The 25,473-nt window shown below is 30.6% G+C and overlaps 1 protein-coding gene across 1 annotated transcript; it reads left to right on the top strand.

The window, feature by feature from the left end:
• Positions 1-73: 73 nt before the first annotated feature.
• Positions 74-24,371, top strand: LOTGIDRAFT_133243 (hypothetical protein; the record flags this gene model as incomplete). Its single annotated transcript, XM_009067525.1, has 11 exons — positions 74-215; positions 3,121-3,317; positions 12,068-12,169; positions 12,520-12,612; positions 19,763-19,893; positions 21,322-21,381; positions 22,272-22,380; positions 22,747-22,800; positions 23,283-23,333; positions 23,654-23,773; positions 24,138-24,371. The coding sequence occupies 11 exons, from the start codon at positions 74-76 to the stop codon at positions 24,369-24,371; spliced, it is 1,293 nt and encodes a 430-aa protein (XP_009065773.1).
• Positions 24,372-25,473: the final 1,102 nt, after the last annotated feature.

Below are 25,473 nucleotides of genomic sequence, written 5' to 3'. Positions count from 1 at the left end.
ACATAGATCTATGATTTAGTTTTGAAATATAACTCGCGGTTCACCCGCTTTTTACTCTATATTTTCCATCAAAATGTCTGCTAAAGTAACAGATCGTATCGATCCTTTTACAAATAAAATATCTATCAAATCAAAGAAGCAAAAACGGTCTCAAGGATCATCACATTATCGGACTAAAAATGCCCCCGAGCTTCAGCCATTGCCTCATCTTAAAGGTTTGTATATTGTCATACAATTTATTACATTGTCAACAACGAAATATGACCTATGACGTAATGATCAATAAATGTTATAATACATGGTGTTATAAAGTAAGAACGTTACAATGTGCAACAATGTTGCTATTTTGCGGTCGAATCGACCCTACTGACCGGTTAATGTCTGTTTCCTTTATCTGCTCACAATCGCCATTGATGCTTCCCTGGCAGAGAATTTATATGTCTATATATAGAACGTGTCCCATTTTCTTATTTGGGATTGAATATATTTGATGTAGCAGATGCTATGTCACAGTTTATGGAATTCCAAAAGCCGACAAATTATTAAAAGGAAATGCTGTTCTAAATATAGCATGACCCACTTCTTGGAAACAGAATTGAAACATGATGCCAAACGCCATATTGCTTTGATGTTGCAACATAGTTATCATTCCTTCTATGTTCATAGCAATATCTCACATAATATTTTAGTTTAATATGAAACAATATAGATAATTAATCAATAAGTGATTACTAATGAGCCTATTATTTAGAATTTACTTTATAGACAGCATTATGACCACATGAGACAACAATTAATGGCTACAGCCTTCCAGTTCCATAATCAAAAAAGCAGTTCATAAAGTATTTTATTTGAAAATTGTTAAAAATATCCTATAAAATACCATTTTGATACATTTAACTTTTTTTTTAAACCTTAAAGAAGTTGTAAGCATGATTTTGGTTTAAGTGTTAAATTGAATTTTTCTATCCTATAAGAAATCATACATAACCTGAGAAGATGATATGTAATTTCACTAAGTCAAAGCGAATGTCAAAGTGATGTTTTGTTATTGACTGCATATCCATCCAAATTCTATCTATCAGTAAAGACTGTCATGTCTATATAACTTAAATATAATAGACAAATATTATTTGGAAAGATAGAGATTAATCAGTATTTGTTTCTCACTCTTTGATATTTTTATAAAGCATAAATACAGGGTAAAAAGGCACTAAGGTCTCAGTTTGGATTCTGAATATTCAATTTATTAACTACAAGACATAGACAGACTTACTATCAAATTCAAAAATTTGATTTGATTCTTCTATTAAGATCAGTATTTTTAGCGATGTGCACTAATGTATACTACATATAGTTAAAGGAACATGTGGATCTTTTGTAAATCCTTCAAAAATACCTCAAACTAAGAATTTCACTTTCTATTTCTATGTCTTTTCTATACAAGTCTCTAATTGAAATTGAAATGGCCATGTTTTATTCCAGAAGGTTTTTATTCAAAGGACATGACCCAATTCTGAGTAACTAGTAATAGACCAATTTCATTTCTGTTATTCTTTTCTTCTAAAAAGTGTAACTAACAGAAATAATTTTCCGTTAATTGTACATATTATATATCCTATTTATAAACTTGTTAAATTGTCTGAAAAGAGGTCAGATTTAAAATAACCAAATCCCTAGCATGGTGATGATAACACAAAACATGAATATTTCAAAAAATTTAAGGCAAAAAATTGTGCAAATGAATTGAAGATACATGCGTCTTTAATGTAAGTTTCTACAATAGAAGACAGTTTTATCTTGAGGTTTATTGTCAAGTTTTACGTCATTTGATTTACTCATAGTTACTAATTCCTTTCATTAGTTTTTATGAGCTCACACACAAGTCGTTAGTCACAGTAAATGGATTTTATTTATATTTGGACTTGATAACAAAACTAGGAGGACATGGGTAGATTTAATAAACAAAAACAATATAAAATAGGTAGGGAGTGATATCTATCAGATTGTAAAGATGAATAGTCAATTAATTATTAAAACTTGAAAGATCCATATGGCTATGTTATGTCATATTCTGATATGTATTTTTGGATTGATATCAGTTTTTTTTGTAAAAGGATAATTTTCTCTTTGGGAATTGAGATGTTTCTGTGAAGGATTTTATGTTAGTATTTTCAAAAATATTTGTAAGTAGGCCTAACGCTATTCAGTAACTTTTCTTCACTCATCCAGGAACAGTTATGCCATCTGTTTGACCAATCATACCTTAGTCTCAGAAACGGGAATTATTTAGCTAAGCTAATCAGTAATAATGTTCATAGTTCACCATAAAAGCTTAAAAAGACAACTCCTCTTTTCTTAAGACTCTTTAGATATATTCAAGACCCAAATCAGCACCCAAAATTGTCCCTTTAAAGTAAGGATGATTTGACTGTAAATTGCCAGAAAATGAAAAAATTTTGATAATTACTTTTGAAAAGCAATAATCCACATTTATGAATTAATTCCTTCAAAAATATCTCAAACTAGGAACTTGACTCACTATTTCTATATATATCTTTTCTATATATCACAGAGTATCTTAATATGACGAGTCGTCATTTTAACAGTGAAACGCAGATAATTCTGGAAACATTGATTTAAAGGCTCAAATTTCTACGGTGAGCTGTGAACACTATTACTGATTGGCTTCGCTAAAAAATTCCTATTTCTGAGACTTAACTTATGATTGGTTAAAAAGAATGGCCAACCTGTCCCTTGAAGGTCTTCTTGCTGTTTTGTTTGATATATATCTTTATGCAAAATATGTTTTATTGTAATATTTTCTTAACCTGCACAATATTTATTTATAAATAATGAGATTCAAAGAGAAATCTTCAGGAGGAAATTGAGGCTTTATCAACCTCTTGGTAGCCCTTAAGCATCAGGCAACATACTGTCACATGTTTATCAAATCTTTGGAGAAACCTGAAGATAAATCTTCTACGGCACTTAAAATTAACCAATCAAGGAAATGCACTCAGATGATAATTGGTGCATAACTTTTGCATTCATTTCCTACAGCAGTCAAGTTTTTTTTAGGCTAGGCTTATTCTGATGATATTTATTGTTTTATTGTAGATGTGAGTCCGTCTGAGCAACAGGAATTATTTATTAAGAAATTACAGCAATGTTGTGTTGTATTTGATTTTATGGATCCGGTCTCGGATCTGAAGAGTAAGGAAATTAAACGAGCCTGTTTAAATGAGTTAGTGGATTATATCACAGCAACAAGAAATGTTCTCACAGAACCTACATATCCTGAAACTGTAAGATTGGTAAGTAAGAAAATATTCATTTTTCAGGCCAATTATAAAACAATCGGACAATTTTTATATGTCCTCATGAAATGGGGGGGCGTATATTGGCGTCACCCATGTCCTTCCTTCCATTCGCAATTGCTTGTAAACACTCGAGAAGGTACAATTCTGGATGGATTTTGACCAAACTTGGTGGGAGTGTTTGTAAACACCCAAGGATGAATCCTATTAAAATCAGAAAAATCGAAAAAATTAAGTGTGAGTTTTTGCCCTTGTGCTTGAAAATGTGCCAATTTTTAACTTGTAAACACTCTAAAAGACACAAATTTTTGACAGATTTTGATGAAACTTGGTGTGAGTATTTGTAATCACCCAAGGATGAACCTTATTGAAAATTGAAAAAATAGTTAATGATGAACTTTATTGAAAATTGAAAAAATAGTTAATGATTTTAAATTGTTCTTGGAAACGCATTCAATTTTTAGCTCGTAAACACTTAAAGGCTCGATTCATGCCAGATTTTGATTGTACTACCAAATTTTTTTTTTTTGTAAATCAAAACTGGTAGTGGGCATTTATTACCTTGCCTGGAAAGCTATCTTAAAAAATTTGTGGTCCTAGAATATGTGCATTACATAATTGAAATTGTCTGCATGTTTAAATGGTATTGTTGTCGCGGTGGCTCAGTGAGTTTGATGCTTGCTGGCTAACCTTAAAGGTCTAGGGTTCAATCCCAGCATAGGTCTGATTTTTAAACATGGTTTCCTAGTATCAGTGAGGATTGGACTGACATTGAGAAGCTTCTAGGTGCAGAAAAGTATGACGTAAAACTCCATTCATTTCACTTCATTTCATCTCATTGGATTGTTGTCGTGTACTCAAATGTTTTAGAGGAGAGTTGAGAAAATTTGAATGATTAAAGATGAACAAAAAATATGTTTATATAAATATTTATATTAAATTTATCATATTTTAGATCCTACCTTACCCCTCTTTGTCATAGTTAATTAGTTTTATTATCTTACTTTCACACAAAAACTTATTGGGAACCATGAAAACACTTGTTCAAAAATTCATTTTCACTAGAATTTATTTCTGGCATGAAAACCAAAAATATGATTATGATTACTGGTATTATAGGCCTGAAATGGAATTTGAAATATTTTGATAATTTGTAAGGTAAATCCAGTCTATATTTATTGACCTAAATATTTTCTGCTTTCACTCCAAATCAAATCTTATGCCATCAATCAGAAATGATGCACACATTGATCACAGTTCTTGACATGACATAACACATCATCACACCTTAGTTTCAAATTCATTTTTAGTACAAACTTAACTAGACCCTTTAGCATGAGTGTAAGAATGTGATTTCTTTTTATGGTCATCAAGCGTGAATTGTGGACAACTATATTATTGAAATGACCTTACTTGACAAAATTAATATCCCAGAATAGAGTTATTTAAGAAGTGATTTTGTATTGATTCTTATTGCGTTGAAGTCCTTGGTGATTTGTAAACAAATATAAGTCAATTTGTACTTTACAAGTAACAATGTCATGGTTGGATTTACATTTAAAAATAGACTATTTGATTATCAGATTAAATGTCTTAAATGTCTCCATGGACACCTTACTTCCAATATTATGGTGCCATCGAACAGAGAGCCCTCCAGAAACCTCTTAGCTTATTCAATCTTACAGCAAAAGGGCACATAAAAATTAAGAAAATTTGGGGTACAAGCACAGGGTCTCATACGCTTTCTTCTTCATAGTAATCATGATATCCAAATCATTGGAAATTAACGCAATAAATCTCTTCTCTTATACAAATTCAAACATAGTTAGTGATATAAATGCACACATTTTCTTTTCTACCCAAAAGGTACTAATGACAACAGCTAAAAAAGTAAAATTTTGTTTGTAAGGTGTTTTCTACAAATATTGCCCTAGAAACTTTTTTGTGTGGTCTATATTTAGTATCTTTATATAGTGGAGCATAGAAATACTTGATAGAAAGATAACATGGTTGTATTTATAGCTACAAGGTAGGTTGGGCGAAAATTAGTTTATATTCTTAGTGTCATGCCTTTCTGCTTTAAGTTGATTAACATTATTTGTTTTTCAAATCCTCCCATATTCTTGGATATCTTTCTCATTGTTTTGCAATACCAGCACCTGAATTATTCTTGGTTGATTTTTTACCATAAGAATCTTTAAATTATCATTAAACTTCTAGTCCAACTTCAAACATATTTCATCTATCTCTTAAAAATAAAACGAGGCCCGTGTGCTATAGGCTGTGCACGTTAAAGATCCCTCGACAGTTTGAAATCGAAAAGAGCAGGCTAATGCCGCTCAATTGGCAAAATTTCCCTCATGGCACCCTGCATGGCGTTGCCCGTCTTCATTAACCCACTAGGTGTAGAAGAGTAGGACATAAAACTCCATTCATTTCATTTCATTTCTATCTCTAAAATTGTCATAGATAAGATCTTTGGAAGTCTCAATCATTAAAAAATCCACAGAAGTTACTATCGTAGAGAAATTGACCAGTAGTCTCAATCACAGATAAAATCACCAGGAGCCACAATCATAGATAAAATCACCAGGACTCACAATCATACATAAAATCACCAGTAGTCTCAATCATAGATAAAATCACCAGGAGTCACAATCATAGATAAAATCACCAGGACTCACAATCATAGATAAAATCACCAGGACTCACAATCATTGATAAAATCACCATGAGTCACAATCATAGATAAAAAATCACCAGGAGTCACAATCATAGTTAAAAAATCACCAGGTGTCAACAATCTTAGATAAAATCACCAGGAGTCACAATCATAGTCACAATCATAGATAAAATCACCAGGAGTCACAATCATAGATAAAATCACCAGAATCACAATCATAGATAAAATCACCAGAATCACAATCATAGATATAATCACCAGGGGTAACAATTACTAAGCTTATATTGGAAAAAATCACCAAGATTTGCAGTCATAGAAAAATTCACCAGGATTGCAAATGAGTCACAATCATAGAAGAAATCTCCATTTGATGAAGTGACATAGAGAAAAAGTCAAGACAAAATCAAGAGGAATTAAATCAAATATTAAATCATAATTCTTCAAGCAGTCACACTATAAGCTTATTGTGTGGATTAATACTATTGATTTAAAATCAAGTGATGACAAGCATGAAACATTTGTAAACAATATAATATATTATAACTGAATTTGTTCATCCAAAAAAAAGAAATATATACATGGTATGTCACACACATCACTCTTAAAACATGGTTAGGAATAAATTATAGAAATAAAAAAAAGTTGGGATGAGAAAAATAACATTTAATAGTCTTGGCTTAGTCTGTACTCCTAAGTAAACATTGATTCAACTGGACCAAGCGTATTGTTGACATATATATTTTGATAATATCATGGAATGCTTTTCAAACTGTGTCCTGGTTTATATTTTATATATGTCCCCAAAGGATGGGTTCATTACTCTCTTGAAGTTATTACAGTGGATGTAATGTTTGAATCGATTTATTTTTTTTCTTCAGAAGTGACAATTTACATGAATATATTTCAGTAAACAATATTCTATTTAGATTAATTTATATTTAATATGAAGGAACCTACATGGTCTCTACTGGTGAACTAGATCAGTGCTTAAATTACTAGTAAAGGAGATTACACTTTATACAAAATTGAAACTGTTTGTTTGGACAAAAAAACTAATTTGGGTACATTACGTTATAAAAAAGCAATTCAGAAATTAGTAACAATGGTTGTCACTTATTCTGGATGGTTTGTTTTGTGAGGTTTTATTTCTGAAAGGTGCACCTGGTATAATGTTTGGGCAGACGAGCATGTATTTTCGCTAATTTTTGTCGTTGATCATGTGATTGGTATACAATAGCAGAAGCAGCCATTTAGATATCAACATCAAATCCATCGGTTTAAAGTAATATCAATCACATGACAAAATGCTCCGTATACAGCCAGAGTAAGTAATTGACCAATCACATTCAACATTTTTTATGCCTGCCATTCTGACGAGACGATTGGTATGAGGTAAAAAAAAATACATGAGTGAGAATAAAATTTTTTAGCTTTTCTTTTTTTATTTGGAATAAAATAAAGTCTCGACTTCTTCCGTCTATAGATTAATTTAAGGAAATCTAGTGCCTTTGCCCACTGACAGGAGAGTTAAAATAAGGAAGTCTGAAGTGCATCAAGTGGTAATAATATGTCTATATACACATACTGTAGACATATTTTCTTCCACCTACATCTCGACTGTATGACCTTCTATCTCACTGATGCTAGAGTTATTTTAGTCTGACTAGCTGTCAGTTAGGTACTACAAAAACTACTACTAATGTGACTCAATTCAAATTAGGCCAAAGTTAGTAGTTAAAGTGAGGCTAGTAACTGAATTTTGAGTGCTGTAGAGCAAATTGCTACTAGCAGAAACTATTTGAGGGGTAGTATGCAAAATTTTCATTATTAAAAACAGTGTGAATTATATGTGAAAATATTTCTAGAATATACTGTTAACTCTATGTATCAGCCTTGAGTTGTTTTAAAAGGGGTACTGCATTGGTAATTTAAAAATGGGGTATGCTAAAAACTGCTTACTTAACGAACTGTTAGTTTAATAGCTAAGTAAGGCTAAGCAGTTTAAACTTCTTTAAAATTGGTGTTGGGCTGTATAATGGCTCCATACTTTTAGTTGAAATCTCCAGAATAAGAAAAATAACAATTTTTGTTTCATGTCGTAAGAGTTTACGGGACATACAAGCTATTGCTGGCACGATACATACACGATACATACACGATACATACACGATACATATGTGAATTGATGAATCGCGATATGACATACCACAATATTTTTATCGTATCACAAGGTTGTGTATCGATACTTGACAATACCATAAAAATTCAGATTATGTTTAAGTCTACGAAAGGATTCACAAATGTTTCTCACTGACTTGATTGAAATTGTTGGTAACTACTTAAAAGATGGTAGACATTTACCACTCCTATCAACTTACATTTCTAAATAGCACAGTTTTAAAGTTAACATTAATATTCAGATAAAGTGTCAAATTTTACTCTGTTACCCTATATTGCGTACCATGGCATGATTGGCTAGGCCCAACACTAATAATAGCTGACAATTATAAACCTCTTTGCCTTATTTTTTCACTGTGAATCCCTTTCCTGATATTTCCAACAATCATCTGAAACTTGAGAATGAAAAAACAAGACTGAGAACAAAAGAAAAGTAAATTGCTTGTCTGGAACAGGTTGTTTGAGGAGAAATCTTATGAAGAATGTTGGTGAAAATTGTCAGATTAATACTTAAGGAGAGAGAAGGCTTTTGACTTCATCAATAATAATGCATGTGGTTCTATAGTATTGATCCAAGATAATTGGTCTCTTACTAATTGCTCTGAGTCTCTACCACGACATTTACTTTGATTAGTTGAATTAGAACATTCATCTTTGAAACACAAGCGTTTTCATCATGTCTTTGTTCTTATTGGTAGAAAGTGACTGTGAAGTACATGGTAACTAATTATTTCAGTGGAACTAGTGTAATCATGCTGATGAGTGGGTTGTCAGTTCTGTCTTCTTCATTTCCACCTCAAACCCATGATACAGCATATTACTGTGCTTGTCACCGTGCTTGTCACTGATCTTGTTTGGTCCATTATTGTAGACGGAGTGTATATCGTAAACTGAAATCTTCCCTTTTTCACCATTCTGATATCCCTTTTGACAGATATAATTCTAGGACCCAACATGACGCTATTATTGCAGCAATACCATTTGGTTCGATTGGCATTTGTGATGTCATGATATGAATTTTGCCTGAACCACAGAAGTCAGAAAGGAAATAAGATTAGTGCAAATGGAAAGAGTACCAGATATACATACAAATACTAGAAAAACTCATTACAATCTCTTCAAACTTACTACATTAGATTGTTTCAGGCATTGAAGAATTAAACAATTAGTATTGATATTTCTCATCTTGACATCCATATGACTCCCTGATAGACAATATCATATATAAGAAAAAATAAACATTTATTAATCCTATGAAGTGTGAGGGAAAGGATGGAATTTTTCTAGAAAATGTAATGTTACAGCAAGCTAATTCGAATTACATTTTTTGCTTGGCCTCAAGAAACAAGGAAAGTCTTGAGTAATAATAAGAAGTAAGAGTACCATTGCGTGTTTAACCACATTCAAGTGTAGGTTCCTTCTATATCATTGTTAATGCACTCCCAATATCCTCTTCCAGTATTATTTACTTAACACTTTCTTTATTGATTTATAGTGCTAAACCTCTTGGCAATATCCTTTATAGCTGGTCGTCTTAACAAATGGCTAGTGACAAATACAATATTCTTTATACTCTTGTTTATTGGACAGATATTTTTAGGATTGGTTAGATCGAGCGAGTGCTTTCCAGTATTGCTCAGGGAAAGTACAAAATATATAAGTATCAATTTCATTTCACAGATGAGACCTGCCATTTTCCAGATTATAAATAAAAACTTGTTTCAGGAAGAGAGAGCATAGATAGAAATAGTGAATGCTTTATCATCTTTGTATTTCCATGTCTACTGACATTTCAGAAAAATTCTATAGTTCTGATCGAAGAGCTTTCAAAATTTTTCTCAATAATGTGGAAGATCAAAAAGCATATCAAACTATGTTGAATTTTGTATATGCTTATATTTGTACCTGATCACAAGCTCCACAACATGATTTATGCCAACTTAATCAATCAAAAGTAGTGAATTTAAGTCTTAACAGCATTATATTTTAAGCCTGGGGCCTAATTCTCAAAAAATTAGTAAGATAAAATTGATTTAAGTGACTGGAATACAAAAAATAATGTTTTAAGTTAAGTTTTCAAAAATAATGTCAGAATCAAATGCATCGAATTACAGAGAAAAACCAATATTTTAAGCTGATATTTGACATTGACATGGATTGACATTTATGGTTTTAATTTAGAGAAATTGACACAAAACAAAAATCCACTTTGTGCCCAACAAGTTGAAGAAAAGAGAACTGTTGATGTTATCCTTGACTTCAGTTGAAATCAGATCAACACACTATGAGTGCAACAAATCATCTGGCTATTAATAGAAAAGGTGTTCTACTCATAGTTTGGCACCTGATCAACAACATACCATTCGCTGGATTAACAAATTTCTTAACTTTTCTGCAAGATGTATCAAATTTTACTGTATCATTAACAGGTTGTGCTAATTTTTTATTGGCTGCGTCTGCTTTTACATACTCTCCAAACCAAACACCAATAAATCATTGAGAAAGCAATCAAATAAAGGTGTATAAAACAGTGAAATAGAAATGGTTTCTCTTTTGCTCTCAAGTCTATCTGACATTTCAAACTAAGGCTTCTTTAGAACTAATATTAATTGTCTGTATAAGAAAGGAGTATTTCTATTTCCATCATAACTATAGAATAATGTTTTGTAATCATGCCAACAAGACGTTTACCAGTCTTGGTAATCCTGTTTACATATATATTTATTATAATCAGTTGTAGAGGTGAATGCTTGCTTAAATTATAACAGTTCATGTTATATCTAGCTTTATTGCTATGCTGTCTGTCAGAGAAAACTTTTCAATTTTCAGCTTGGCTTTGACACTGCCAAACTGGTGTAACCAACAACAACTATATTACCTAGTTGTTATGCCAATTACCATATTCACATGTTTCCTTTATTAACACTAAAATCAGAATATATAGAAAGATGGAGTTATACATTCTATTTTTCTGCACCTGTGTGGGCTACTGAAGATTTTTTTTTCTCAGTTTTTTGTCCCAAACCATGCTTTTTCCATGTCAGCCCCTCTTGACCACTAACAAAGAAACCTGATCTCGTCATTGAAAAATCAGAAGAATAGTCCCTGTGCTATGAAAATGAGGTCATTTGACATAATGTTAGCAAAATATGGTTTAATGACTGTCAGAATAATATGATTAAATGATTTAGGATTTCAAATGGATTATACTGGATTATGAATGTAAACAAAACTAATCTTACAATTAATGAGCCATACATCTTCTTTCAAAGTCAACTATAGCCATTGATCATGCTTGTTTTAATTAAAACCTGAATCAGTAAAGGTCATTCCAAAGAACTTTCTTTGTCAGCAACTTTTATACAATGAAACACTAAAACATTGGTGGCATGATTGTTTTTGTTCCAGATGCACTCGATTTGATCCATTAAGAAAGTGGATACTGGTCATTTGATAAGTGGACTCTAGTTACTAGTGTATAAATAAGAGATCAATATGATTATACCACATTAAGATTGCTTTGTTAACTCTTCTTCATTATCTAGAATTCATCTTGTTGTACCAAAAGACTTCTGTTTTCTGTTGACTTTATTGTTTTCCAAATTATTTAAACTCTGAATAACAACATGTTGAAGGGATTGTAAAGAGGTTTTCCAAAACACTGATAGCATCAATTAGCACCATTCTAATTTTCAGTCGAATGTCTGTGGTTCCTGCAATTCCACAAAAAATTCTTTGATGACGTCACTAAATATGCTTTATCTCATAAAGTTCTTCGCGATCAGTGACGTCATTAAACACAATATACAATGTTAGATTGATTTTGTAAATCTTGCTCAAATTTAAAATTTTCAGTAAATAAATAGTTTTTGTTTATCTATTGCAGATTGCATGTAATATATTCCGCACTCTTCCACCAAATGATAATCCTGATTTTGATCCTGAAGAAGATGATCCTACATTAGAAGCATCATGGCCACATTTACAGGTTGGTAGTGATCATACTTATTAACCTATACATATTCATATTTGCCATTATATAATGGTTCTTAAAATAAATCTGTACCTACATATGGAAGGATTTGGTTGATCTAAGCCTTCTATATCTAAAACTTCTGCATTGAGAATAATTTGTATTAGTCAATTTACAATTAATGTATTTTAATATTTTTTTATAATTCATCAGTACAATTGATCTGGAAAAAAAGGGTTTATATGACATTTGAGTAAACTAAGTATCATTAATGAGCTAGCTATATGTTCTCATGAGCATTTCAGCATTGCAATATTGAAATTTGGTCACAATTGAATTGCTAAGTTATGATATTACATTTTCAGATTGTTTATGAATTTTTTCTTCGGTTCCTTGAATCTCCAGACTTCCAACCGAGTTTGGCTAAGAAATATATAGACCAAAAATTTGTATTACAGGTAAGCTTTCATTAGTGATATTTCGGTCTTCATGGTTGTATTCTTTTGATAGAACTTATTTCTGTTTTATAAATTATTTGATAGATGAAAAAGGCTACAAAGACTCATTACATGCATAATCTGAACAAGCTGTAGCTTTAAATGCTTTCTTTTTGCATGTGAACAGAAGAAAATCTATAATATACAGTATTGTTATGTTACTATAAAGCTAATGATCCTGCATTAAAGAGATTGTAAAAAGTTTTTTTTACCTTAATTTCTATGTGTATCAGTATACATTGTTAGGATAAATTCTATTTTATTCCAATTTTCAATCAGACCTCTGTAGTTCCAACAATACCACTACCAGTACCACTAAGTGTTCGATGACATCACTATCACTGCTTATTTTATTTGTATATGAGGCTATATGCTATACTAACTTCATGAAACTGTTAGGTTTTGAGGAATTGCAGGAACCACAGACATCTGATTGAAAAATGTAATGGTGTAAATCGATTCTTACAATGTGTACTGATACACATAAAAAGTTTTAGAAACCTCTTTACAATCTCAAGTCAATCTAAACAATTATCTCTGCCCATTTATTGATGATCTTTACATGTATCCAATCTTTATATAGTTGTTATTAGTAAATATTTCTGATATGCCAGTAAATAATTTAATTGTAATGTGCCATGACTGATGAACAAGTTTATAAATAATAACTTTCTGAATATTCCATCAAGCTTTTAGTAAGAATGTAAAAATGGTATAATATGATCTAGTGTAGGCTGTGGCATTGATGAATTAGAAAATTACTTGTCTTTACTCCCCTACATTATCAATTACAAGATTATTGGAACCATTCCAAGTCTACCAATGTCATTGGAAAGTTCAGAAAGTCTGGAAGAGGTCTACTAGAAATAAATATAGGGAAATGATCCAAGTTAGCGGATATGATTACTTAATACTTCTTTACATTATTCATTAGATCTCCATCTATATATCTGATATAATTTTAAAGGGACAGATGTGCCATTTTTTGACCAACCGTACCTTAAAATTATTTTTTTGCTCAGCAAGTCAATATTACTGTTTATGGCTAATCATGTCGAAATTTGAGCCTTCAAATCCATGTGTGCCGAGAATTATCCGCGCTTGGAAGTTAAAAGACAAGTTGAATGTCTGTTCTAGAGACACTGACATTTCAAAGGCATCTATAGAAATAGCAAGTGAAATTCGTTTGAGATATTTTTGAAGGAATTATGCGATTTCCATATATTTCTAGTATTTCTGAAGACTATTGAAATATTTTCAAGATTCAAATCAACCCCTCAAAATGGGGTTCCTTAAATGCAGGGATTTGAAAGTGATTGATTCAATGTAAATTTATGATGAATAAAGAATCCTCAGTAGGGTATAGTATAAGTCATCAAAACCAAGAAAATGAAAGTATTTTGATAAAAAAGCTCATGACTGATGTTACAAAATGTATAAGGTACCGAAGAGGCCTTAATAATTCAGACAATATATAAGTTTGCTATTCAGGTTACAATGAATTAATTAATATACACATTTTTACCTACGGAGAGAAACTTGGATTAAGTAATCTAAATCCATACAAGTAGAACAATTCCGTCAGAAGTCAGGAGTTATAATTGTATAGTAGTGGACTTCTCAGAAGAGAAGTACCATTAGGTGAAAAAACATTTCGTAAAAAACAACAATTCTTTGTGCACTATTTTTGAAAGTCTGAAATCAACATCAGCAATGCATTCATGTCCTGTATAAATATCTTTTGAACTCATATCCTCATAAAATATCCTTTCTTTCAAAAAATTATGATAAATCATTAAATATTACCTCATTATTTATGCAAGTCATCAGGTTGAGAAAATCTTGAATGGTTGGTAAAATGGTGAGTGAGTGAACAAATAACTACTTATAAATAATAAGAAGTCATTAAGTTAAGAATAGAAAATGACTGATTAAGAAAATATTCAATGGATTATTAGAGTCAATCAAGTCATGTCAATCAATTAGTAATTGTTCTTAAGACGTAATCTAATTCAACATCCATTAAACTTTTTTATTATTTGTACTAATTCTCGATTATCACTTAATTTTTAGTTCAAAATTATTTGAATACTTTCTAGTGAATTATTGGGATGAATTGAAATATATGCTGTAAAGAATTCAATCCGTAGTTTCAAGATTTACGTAAGAAATCTGGTTTTGGTGCAATTCAACAAATGTAAATGTCACTTCCAAGCAATATTTTCGTTCTCACTAACAGTTATAAAATGAATAATAATAATATACATTATACCAATACGTGTTAAAATCTAAACATTATGAAAATGAAAACAGTTTTAATGTTTTTAGTGTGTGATGCCTGAATCTGATTGTGCAAAGTGATACAGCTGGAATTCTATTCAGTTTGTAAACAATTATTTATCATTTAATGTGATATTTTAACATTTTTGAATTTACAGTTCAGAGAAAAGTTAAAGAAATATATTAAGATAATATAATATTGCATAAAAATATTTTGCCCTTTACGAGATATTAATATCTTAATGTAAGAATATCTTGTGTTTTATGTCTTTGAGATTGCGTCATGACAACAAATGTCACATAAAGTTAATATGGTAATAAGCTGGCTGTACCACATTTCTTCTAGCCTCCAGCTTACAATCTTCTCTTATTATTATTGATGAAAAGTCAATTCCTTCCCAACTTAAGCAGAACTAATAAGATCAGAGACTGGAGGGATTGATTGTTTGAGAAAACTTGAACGTGATTGGTTTACAGTTTCTCATTTGGCCAATCAAATGACAGTAAATGAATTCTGTGATGAAGCAGTTTACATTATCATTAATCTAATGGTAAGATGTTTGATACAGAGTCAGACAGAAGACATTTAAAGTAGAATTTTATGGTAATAGAAATGGGCGAAAAGTTCTCAGTGGTGGAGAAAAACCAGTTTTTAATGAGTTGATAGTTGAAACCAGTCAGCTAAGATTCAGTGAAATCTTCAGTAATTTTGTAATTTACAATATTCTTGCAAAATTGTGGTGATTAATTAGGAAAGCTAATTAAGGCTAGATATGAAATGAATTTTATTATTGGTAATGATTAAAACTTGAATTATAAGTTTGAATTCACTCAGTTATTCAAATCATTAGGATCAATGAAGTCATATGATTATTTTTATGTCAAAAGATGTGTTCAAAGATCAAACATCATAAATAAAACTAAGAAAAAGCAGAAAGATAATATCTGATTTAAAATTTGGGGGGAAAAAAATGAGTGCAGTCCTTTATAAGTGTTTGTTTTTTTAATGGACCTTCCTCTACCCAAAAATAGATGTCTAAATATTTATAAACCCAGGATTGTGTTTTGTTTACATTTTCCTTGTTTGATATAAATTGTGCATGCATGACTAAATTATCCAGGTGGTTATATATTATGCAGCCCATTTACAATATTTATCATATAAAACAATTTGCCTTCAGGTCAACTGGATATAATTATTTCTTTATCATACCAATTATTTATAACATGTGTATTTATCTACACAGGTTTTATAACTAAAACACACTATATCTTACAAGACAGAAAGTAGCCTAGTATAAAATATATTATATCATACAAGACAGAAAGTAACCTAGTGTAAAATATATTATATCATACAAGACAGAAAGACCTAGTATAAAATATATTATATCATACAAGACAGAAAGTAACTTGGTATAAAATATATTATATCATAAAAGACAGAAAGTAACCTAGTATAAAATATATTAAATCATACAAGACAGAAAGTAACCTAATGTAAAATATATTATATCATACAAGACAGAAAGACCCAGTATAAAATATATTATATCATACAAGGCAGAAAGACCTAGTATAAAATATATCATACAAGACAGAAAGACCTAGTATAAAATATATTATATCATACAAGACAGGAAAAAACCTAGTATAAAATATATTATATCATACAAGACAGAAAGTAACTTGGTATAAAATATATTATATCATACAAGACAGAAAGAAACCTAGTGTAAAATATATTATATCATACAAAACAGAAAGTAACTTAGTATAAAATATATTATATCATACAAGACAGAAAGAAACCTAGTATAAAATATATTATATCATACAAGACAGAAGGTAACCTAGTATAAAATATATTACATCATACAAGACAGAAAGTAACCTAGTATAAAATATATTATATCATACAAGACAGAAAGAAACCTAGTATAAAATATATTATATCATACAAGACAGAAAGAAACCTAGTGTAAAATATATTATATCATACAAGACAGGAAGAAACCTAGTACATAATATATTATATCATACAAGACAGAAAGTAACCTAGTATAAAATATATTATATCATACAAGACAGGAAGAAACCTTGTATGAAGATATCATTATTTTCTCACTTTGTGGGGCTGCATTTTAATGAGCTTGACAATAATTGATAAGACATTCAATTTATTTCTATTCCATTATTGATTGTTTCTACAGCATGTTTTTAAATGACATCTGATATTATACACATTGTTATGAACATACAACAGTCAACAACTTTAATCAATATCAAAAATTGATTAACAATTGTTTTGAATAAAACAAATGTTAAACCTATATTTTATACATTTGGATTTATAAATTCAAAATAATGGTATAATTATGTAATAATATAGTATCTAAAAGAAACACTCTTCTTGTATTCAATATAAAAAAAGGTTTTTTTCTACCTGAGCTTAATAATGATAAATAATAGTAGTACTGATAACCAAATATTGGAACATATATGATACATAATATACAAATATACAATGTTATACATGTATTATATATACAGAAGTAACTATCAGAAGTGATTAGGCCTTGTACACAGAATGGCAGAATATATTTTCTCCATTTGGTACAACTTTCTTTGCTATGAACATAAAGGGACAAGTTTGCCATTTTCTGTGAGGTTGATTTGCTGAATATATTATGTAAATTAATAGTCTTCATAAGTACAGGAAGTGTACAAAAATGGCATAATTCCTCCAAAAATACTTCAAACTAGGAATTTCACTTTCTCTTTCAATATTTTATATGGCATAAGCTTAGTCTCAAGAAAAGACAAGTGGTCTTTTAAACTTTCAAACACGAATAATTCTGGACACACTTGGATTTGATGTCTCAAATTTTGACCATGAGCTGCAAACACTACTACTGATTGGGTTAGCTAAAAAAAAAATTCCTGTTTTTGAGACAAAGGTATGATTGGTCAAAAACATTTTATTAAATTGTGTCAGTGTTCAAATGAATTGTTAAATACTTTGTACTTTTATTCAGGCATTAACCTACATCTAAGGGATGTTTATTCTATATCAGGCTTTTCCGTGATTCTTAAATCTTTTACAGTTAATGATATTTAAGATACATGACATAGTGAACAAAGTTCATTTGGCATGGAAAAAAAATACAGTTGTATTTAAAGGGACAAGGAAATTTCTAGTACTTCTGAAGACTATTTACATATATTCAAGACTCAAATCAACCCCCTAAAATGGTGTAAATGTCCCTTTAAACATGAACTCAATCAAGCCCTGAGGCCACACTTAGAACATACTGTACATTGTAGCTTTATGATGTACATGTATGTATTTTGTCTCAGAAATTCATTCAAGAAAATGTAGTTGTAGGAAATGGAAGTATGACTCATCACACATTACTCATTCCATCAGTCTAAAATACAGAGCTATAATATTTCAGTCATACTTGAATGGCTAATTCTCTGGTTCTTAATAGCCTTGTCTCTCAACAAGTGTAGCCATGTGGGAAGGGGATTCTTTGACAAAAGGTCACCGATTTATTTTACTGTCATGTCTGAATCTTAATCTTTAAAAATATAAAATTGTCTGAGAGGGGATTCAGTGGGTATAGTGCTCCAAGTGCAAGTAGGGAAACAGGAAGCCAATGGGTCAAAACATTATTCTTCAAGCAAACAATAGCCCATGGCTATGGCACATAGTAAAAGTGAATGGAGGTAAAGGAAAATGTGAAAATTTTATGTATATTATATGTAGCATTATTAAGTCCTATATATCATATAGTAATTAAAGTCGACCTAGGGGCTATTTTCACATGACATGAATACTATTAGTAATATACCTTGTCCATTTACAATGTTGACTTTACTTATCTTAGACACTCCTTCCCACTTTAATCATACTGTGGGAAAGGGCAGCAGCTATTTACATTTTTCACCAAACCCAGACATCTTCTTTTTAGAGAAATTCCTCTATCTTTTTGGCCAGTGGCATTTTTTTTTCAAGTAAAACCACTAAGATTTGGTTTGAGGAATGAAAAGATTTCTATAAATAAAGGAAATGCCTTTCAATGCCTTAAAAGTGATAGAATCTCCTCTTGTATCCCACATGGATGCCTGTTACTGTTTACCCTAAATTGCATTGCTCTGAAACAACTGTCAACACTACAGATCTATACTATAGTAAACTATAGGAAATGTTTGTGTTATGTGTATAATTAGATTATTCACCATGACCTAGACCACATAACTGAAACATACTGTGATTGTTATTATTCAGTGAAACAAATACCAAGTATTTATACAGAAACCCAGGTCAAACTGTTGTCAAGTTATTTTCAGAAGCCTAATCTTCATTCATGAATAGATCAGTTTACATTGTCCTTCAAACTATGATTCTTATCAATGTTAAGAAAGGGCTGTGGTTCACATTATCCAAAAACTTTCATTTGAAGCTCTAAGATTTAACCACTAAAAACTGAGAGAGGTTGCATGTAGGGATTGATTATTCACCATTTAAGTGTGTTTATATTTACAAAAATGGCCAATGAAGGCTCATTGATTGGCTAGTTTCAAAATCGTATAACATCATAGATATATACTATCTTTGTAACTGATAAAAGGTTAACCTGCTTTGTGAAACACAGTAGTCTTGGGACATAAGGTGTCCAAAAAACAAAACAAGCTCTAGAACATTATGAGAAATTAGAAAAACAAACTATAAAGTACTCAAGCTAAAAATGTAAAGGTTAGCTTAAGTAAAGTTGAAATTATCTATATACATGTATATATCAAAGTATATTGTTTTTTATTTCAGTTATTAGAATTATTTGATAGTGAAGACCCAAGAGAACGAGATTTTCTGAAAACTGTATTACATCGTATATATGGAAAGTTTTTAGGATTACGGGCTTTCATCAGAAAACAGATTAATAATTTTTTCCTCAGGTGAGTAAGATTGTCTTTCATAATATCTTTCTTTACATATTGCAAAAAAGGTTAAGTCAGCACCTTTTCAGTGATGGAATTGTGAACATTAGAGACAAAAAATAACAAGAATTTACTGGAGCCAAATTTCAAACTAGTATAATATTTGAAATGCTATTGAGGCATTTTCCGAAGAAATCAAAGTATTTTGGTATTGCATAAAACTTGTGCTTTATAGGGAAATTCTAAGTGAAAGCAAACACAGTGAAAAAGTTGCTAAAAAACATGAGAAAACAAAACTTTTCAGTTCATATAGTTATCTGAACTGCCTGAAAATTGGCAGTAAAATTGACTAAATTGCATCATGTCCTTGCATACTATAGTAACTGTACGTAAGACTTTCAACAAATTGTACATTTTACATGTAAACACAAGAGATTTATGATACTGAGTAATAAATACCAGAGTTCAACATGTTTACAACCACCAGATAGTTCTACATATATTATATATCTATATATAGAATACACCTAGTATTGAACAGTATTAATCAAAATCTCCCTACAAGCTGCTTTTTACATTCTTGTCTTTGGTTTAAATGTCAAAAGAAGGGTGAAAATCTATAAAATATTACTTAACGTTTGAATTGTACTGTATTTTTATAAAAGAGTATTCCTTCTGCTTATGGTTATATTTTTTGGAGAATATGGCTCATGATCATTGTCTAGGGAAGAGCAATAAGATATTCTCTAACCTGAAGGTCCAAGGCTCAATCTTGTTATGGGTCGAAATAATACCTTTTGATTTCTCAACCGCATTGCCCCCATCACTGATGCAGGTCAGAGGGGCTCACATTTAAAAGGGTGTCTTAGTTCTTTGGATTTGACAATAAAGTGAGGCCTGGTGTGCTATAGACTGCACAGTCCATCAACAGTTGGAAGTAAAATAAAAATAAGCTAATGCTGTTGTGTTTACAAAATTTCCTTCTTTGGACACCACACCACAGTTACCTTTTTGCTGATTTAGTGCATCTACTTTCACTGATTATTTGATGTAAATTGTAATATCAGTATTAGTAAATGAAAGTAAATGATAGCAATTAAATCATGGACGTATATTTTATTTGAAATATGTTTTTACTGAATGCAATTTATATATTTTTTTGTTGTGTTTAGATTCAATGCAGTCATTCTTTGACTCTCAGAACTTTTTGAAGCTGATAATCTAATTTTATTACACTAAAAACTAATCAGTAAAATCTTATTTACCAATGGAAGTACTAAGACAGTAGTGTTCATTTTTCCACTCAAGAGAGGTCTCCAACAGCTTAATCTGTTTTTATCAGCTTAAAATTGTATGAATTGTAAGGGAAATGGTGAGAATAATGTAAATGTTATATTTTATACCTAATTCTATGTTTATTCAGTTTAAATGGTTTTATTTTTTCAGGTTTATTTATGAAACTGAGTCATTTAATGGTGTTGGTGAATTATTGGAAATTCTTGGCAGGTACAGTCTATTCTTCATATAAGATATTATTCAAATGGTGTTTCTAATAACTAACTTGTTCCTGACAGTAGGACATTTGAGCCATTAGTCATAATTCTGTCATTTGAATACCATCTACATTTAGCACAATGTCCTCCAGCAATTCTTTTATGTTGTTAGGTTACCATCTTAATGAAACATTATAAAGGAGACTTATTTATATCTTGCATGCAATTCAAAGCCTTTTTCATTCAAAAGGCAGATCCAGAATTTTTTATATGCCCACATCTCTCTATGTGGACGTATAATGTCGGCACCCCTGTCCGTCCGTTGGTCCGTCTGTTAGATTTTTTGATGGAATCAAATGAAATTCAGTATGTGTATACATATTCATAAAACGAAGATCAAGTTTGAATTTAAGCTATTTTCGACCGATAGAAGCAAGAGTTATTGCCCTTGCCCCAAAATCTTGAATATGCTATTACTCTCTTAGTTTTCAACCGATTTTGATGAAACTTAAAATGGATAGTTTGTTTTTACCATCCGCATGTCTTGGTGGGCGTATATGGCTGTGGGCCACTATCTTCTTTTATGTATTTCTATGGGTTTAATACTCTTATATGAAGTCTTTCTAAGAACAAAGTATTAGATTATTTTAATGACGTAGAACATGTATTGCATACAAATTTAGTCAGATCATGGATGGCATGTTGAGTCCATCACAAAATCAAAGAACTAAATCTCCCTTTTAAGCTTAAATCTAGGATGAAGGGGTGACATAATAAGATCAATAAGGTGTGAGAAGGTAATAGTTCAGAACAATGGTAGATATCCTGCCTTCAAATTTCATCCTATTTTTTGTGTGGTGACATTCAGTTTTATGCAAAAATTTTGTTTCTTTGTATTTTCAGCATTATCAATGGTTTTGCTTTACCACTAAAACCTGAGCATAAGTTATTTTTAACAAAGGTACTAATACCTTTACATAAGGCACGAAGTTTAAGTTTATATCATGCTCAGGTAAGCATTATTGATTTTTATTTACATTATAATCTGATAATAGCCTTAGTTATATAATTGTTGTATTTTATAATTTCTATAACATACACTATTTGGTATTCTAATGGAGAATTCACACTGATAATAGCTAGGCTTTGCAAATAATATTATTGATCTCCTTTGATAAATACCAATTATGAACCATGACACATCTAATAATATATATATATATATATGACATACAAGTTTAGATTACTCTTACTTTAAGAAAGAGAAAAAACCTAATATACACTCTGTTTATATCATAAGCCATAGACTAAAAGATATGAAAAATGATAAACATAAGACTTTTCTAGAGTAAGATAAAGCATATTTTGTCTATTTTAGCTGGCATATTGTGTTGTACAGTTTCTAGAAAAAGATGCCATGTTAACGGAAGATGTGAGTAAATATTTGAAATCCCTGCCAGATGCAGGTTGGATGGGCTCATGTGAAAGAAATGCCTAGTCGTTTTGATAACCAGTACTGCAGGCAGTGGAAATTGTCAACAGTTCAAAATAAATAAAAACATGTCAAATTGGCTATTCATTTATATGATGCCGCCAACTTATCAATGGATGACATAATTTGTGTTATAAAGGTTGCTTTCATTGTCTCAAAAACATAGCGTGAATAAGGTTTATAATGTTCATACAAAAAAATTTTCGAAATAGATGAAATATTTTCAATACAATGGCCCCAAGTTATTTTAATTTGATTTACTTGGAATTCTATCATGTTTTGTTGTGTTAGATAATCTAATAATTTGTCAGTTAAAAATCGGTGAATCATTAGAAATCTTTCTTATTTTTCACCTGTATACTTTTATGGTTTTATCCTCTTCACAATTATTCAGATTTAATATGTTTTCTTATTTTCTTTAGGTTATAAAAGGCTTGTTAAAAGTTTGGCCAAAAACAAGTAGTCAGAAAGAGGTTGGTAGATCAAATTTATATTCTAAGTTCATTTTTTAAGTGATACACACGTGACTTGTGATAGACATCTTAAAAGGAAAAAGAATTAGTTGAGATTTTGTAGATATGCTAATCAGTAATAATGTTTACAGCTCACTGTTGAAATTTTAACCATCAAGTGTGGTTGAAAGTTAAAAGGAAAACTCGTCTCTTCTTGAGACTCCAGCATATACAAAAAAGTCATTGAAATATTAAAAAAACATAATTAGAAATCTTTAGTTTGACGTATATTATGCAATATTTGTGTATTACTGAAAAAAACTACTACTGTATTTTATTAGGTGATGTTTCTTGGTGAAATTGAAGAAATACTAGATGTGATAGAACCAACTCAGTTCCAGAAGATCATTGATCCAATGTTTAAACAAATAGCACGCTGTGTATCCAGTCCACACTTTCAGGTAAATGGATCACTCTAGATCACAATGGCCTTGTTAGATCTGTCTTGCATTCCCAGCAAACAAATTCATTCACAGACAGCAAAATCACAGAAGAACAAATAAATTTTTGTATTATCTCATTAAACTCAAATTTTGTTGTTACTTTTTGTAAATCAAGTATTTAGAAGTCTTCATATGATTGAGGCTTCTACCATTTGGAATTTTGAAATAAGTTTCATGTCTTACATTTCTGCTGCAGTTTAAGCCAACATCATGCATGTTGCAGTCTCACAAGAGCAGCAGATTTTGGCCTACCTTTCAACTGTCAATAAGTGATGTAAAATATACACAGTTTGAAGAAAAAGTTTGAATTTTTGTATTGTAGGTTGCAGAAAGAGCATTATATTATTGGAATAATGAATATATTATGAGTTTAATAGAAGAGAACTCATCTCAAGTTTTACCCATCATGTTTCCTGCATTATATAGAATATCTAAAGATCATTGGAATCAAACTATAGTCGCCTTGGTTTATAATGTATTAAAAACCTTTATGGAGATGAATAGTAAATTATTTGATGAATTAACAGCCAATTATAAAGCAGAACGACAAAAGTAAGTTTATTTTTGAATACTGGAAAGATAATGTAAATAGATTTTCTAAATTTTATGTGTTTATCGAGGAAACTGATAGTATCAATTTCCACCATTCCAATTTTCAATCAGACGTCTTTGTTTGCTACAATTTCACTTAAACTAAGTGTTTGACGTCATTTTAGTGAAATGTTTTATGTCTTACATGAAGAGCTGTATTTACTATAGGTTCAGAGAGTGAGAGATTTGCTGCAGTCATGCACATTAAAGATCACTCGGCAGGTGGAAATATAAAAAAAGTAGGATAATGCCGCTGTGCTGCCTTCCATTAGCTCACTCTGTAGAAGGAATTGAGAAGATTTTATATATAGATAATTGTATGTTTTGAAGAGATTGCAATAGGAGCAAGTTTAATTCCAATTTATTTCATTTCCAGAGAGAAAAAGAAGGAAAAAGAACGAGAAGATCTATGGAAGAAACTAGAAAAATTAGAATTAAATAATAAAAATAAAATAATGAACAACTCGGTCAATGCTGTAACTAGTTAGTTAATTTAGTATATAAGATGATAATTTCACTGTAGCTTTTCTCAATATGTATTTACAAATATTGGTGATGTCACATGATACCTCTTTCCCCTTGACTTTTCATATTGTATGCTATATGTACTTGTGATACAGTTTGAGCATGGAAGTTACAAAGGAAAACTTTACCAGTAAATTAAGCTTTGATTATGTGAACTGTAAAGAGAATAGTTAGTCATTTTGCAGTTAAAACTCAAACTTTGATGATGGTTTCAAGATGGTTTGATATATTTTGTCATTAAGGTCAGCAGGTCAATTTCTGATATGGTTGGTTTCAGCGGCCATCTTGAATGGATCTAGCTATATGTTAAGGTCAACAGTGTTAAAAGTAAAAAGGTACTGATATCTAATTGTTAATTTTAAAATGTTTAGTTTGAAAGTCAAATGTTCAGACCATATCACAATAATGTGTGCTGATAGTAAAGAGGTAACTAGTGATAAATGTAAAAAATGGGTGATGGTACAGACTAAAGAGGCTATATGATAATTAGGGGACTTCATGTTGCCCTGACAACTGAGTGATTTGTGTGGACAATATTATTA

The sequence above is a fragment of the Lottia gigantea genome (genome assembly GCF_000327385.1).
Source record: "Lottia gigantea unplaced genomic scaffold LOTGIsca_83, whole genome shotgun sequence".
In the NCBI taxonomy this organism is placed as follows: Eukaryota; Metazoa; Mollusca; class Gastropoda; family Lottiidae; genus Lottia; species Lottia gigantea.
Note: the sequence above shows the minus strand (reverse complement) of the source record. Positions and strands in the feature narration are given on the sequence as shown.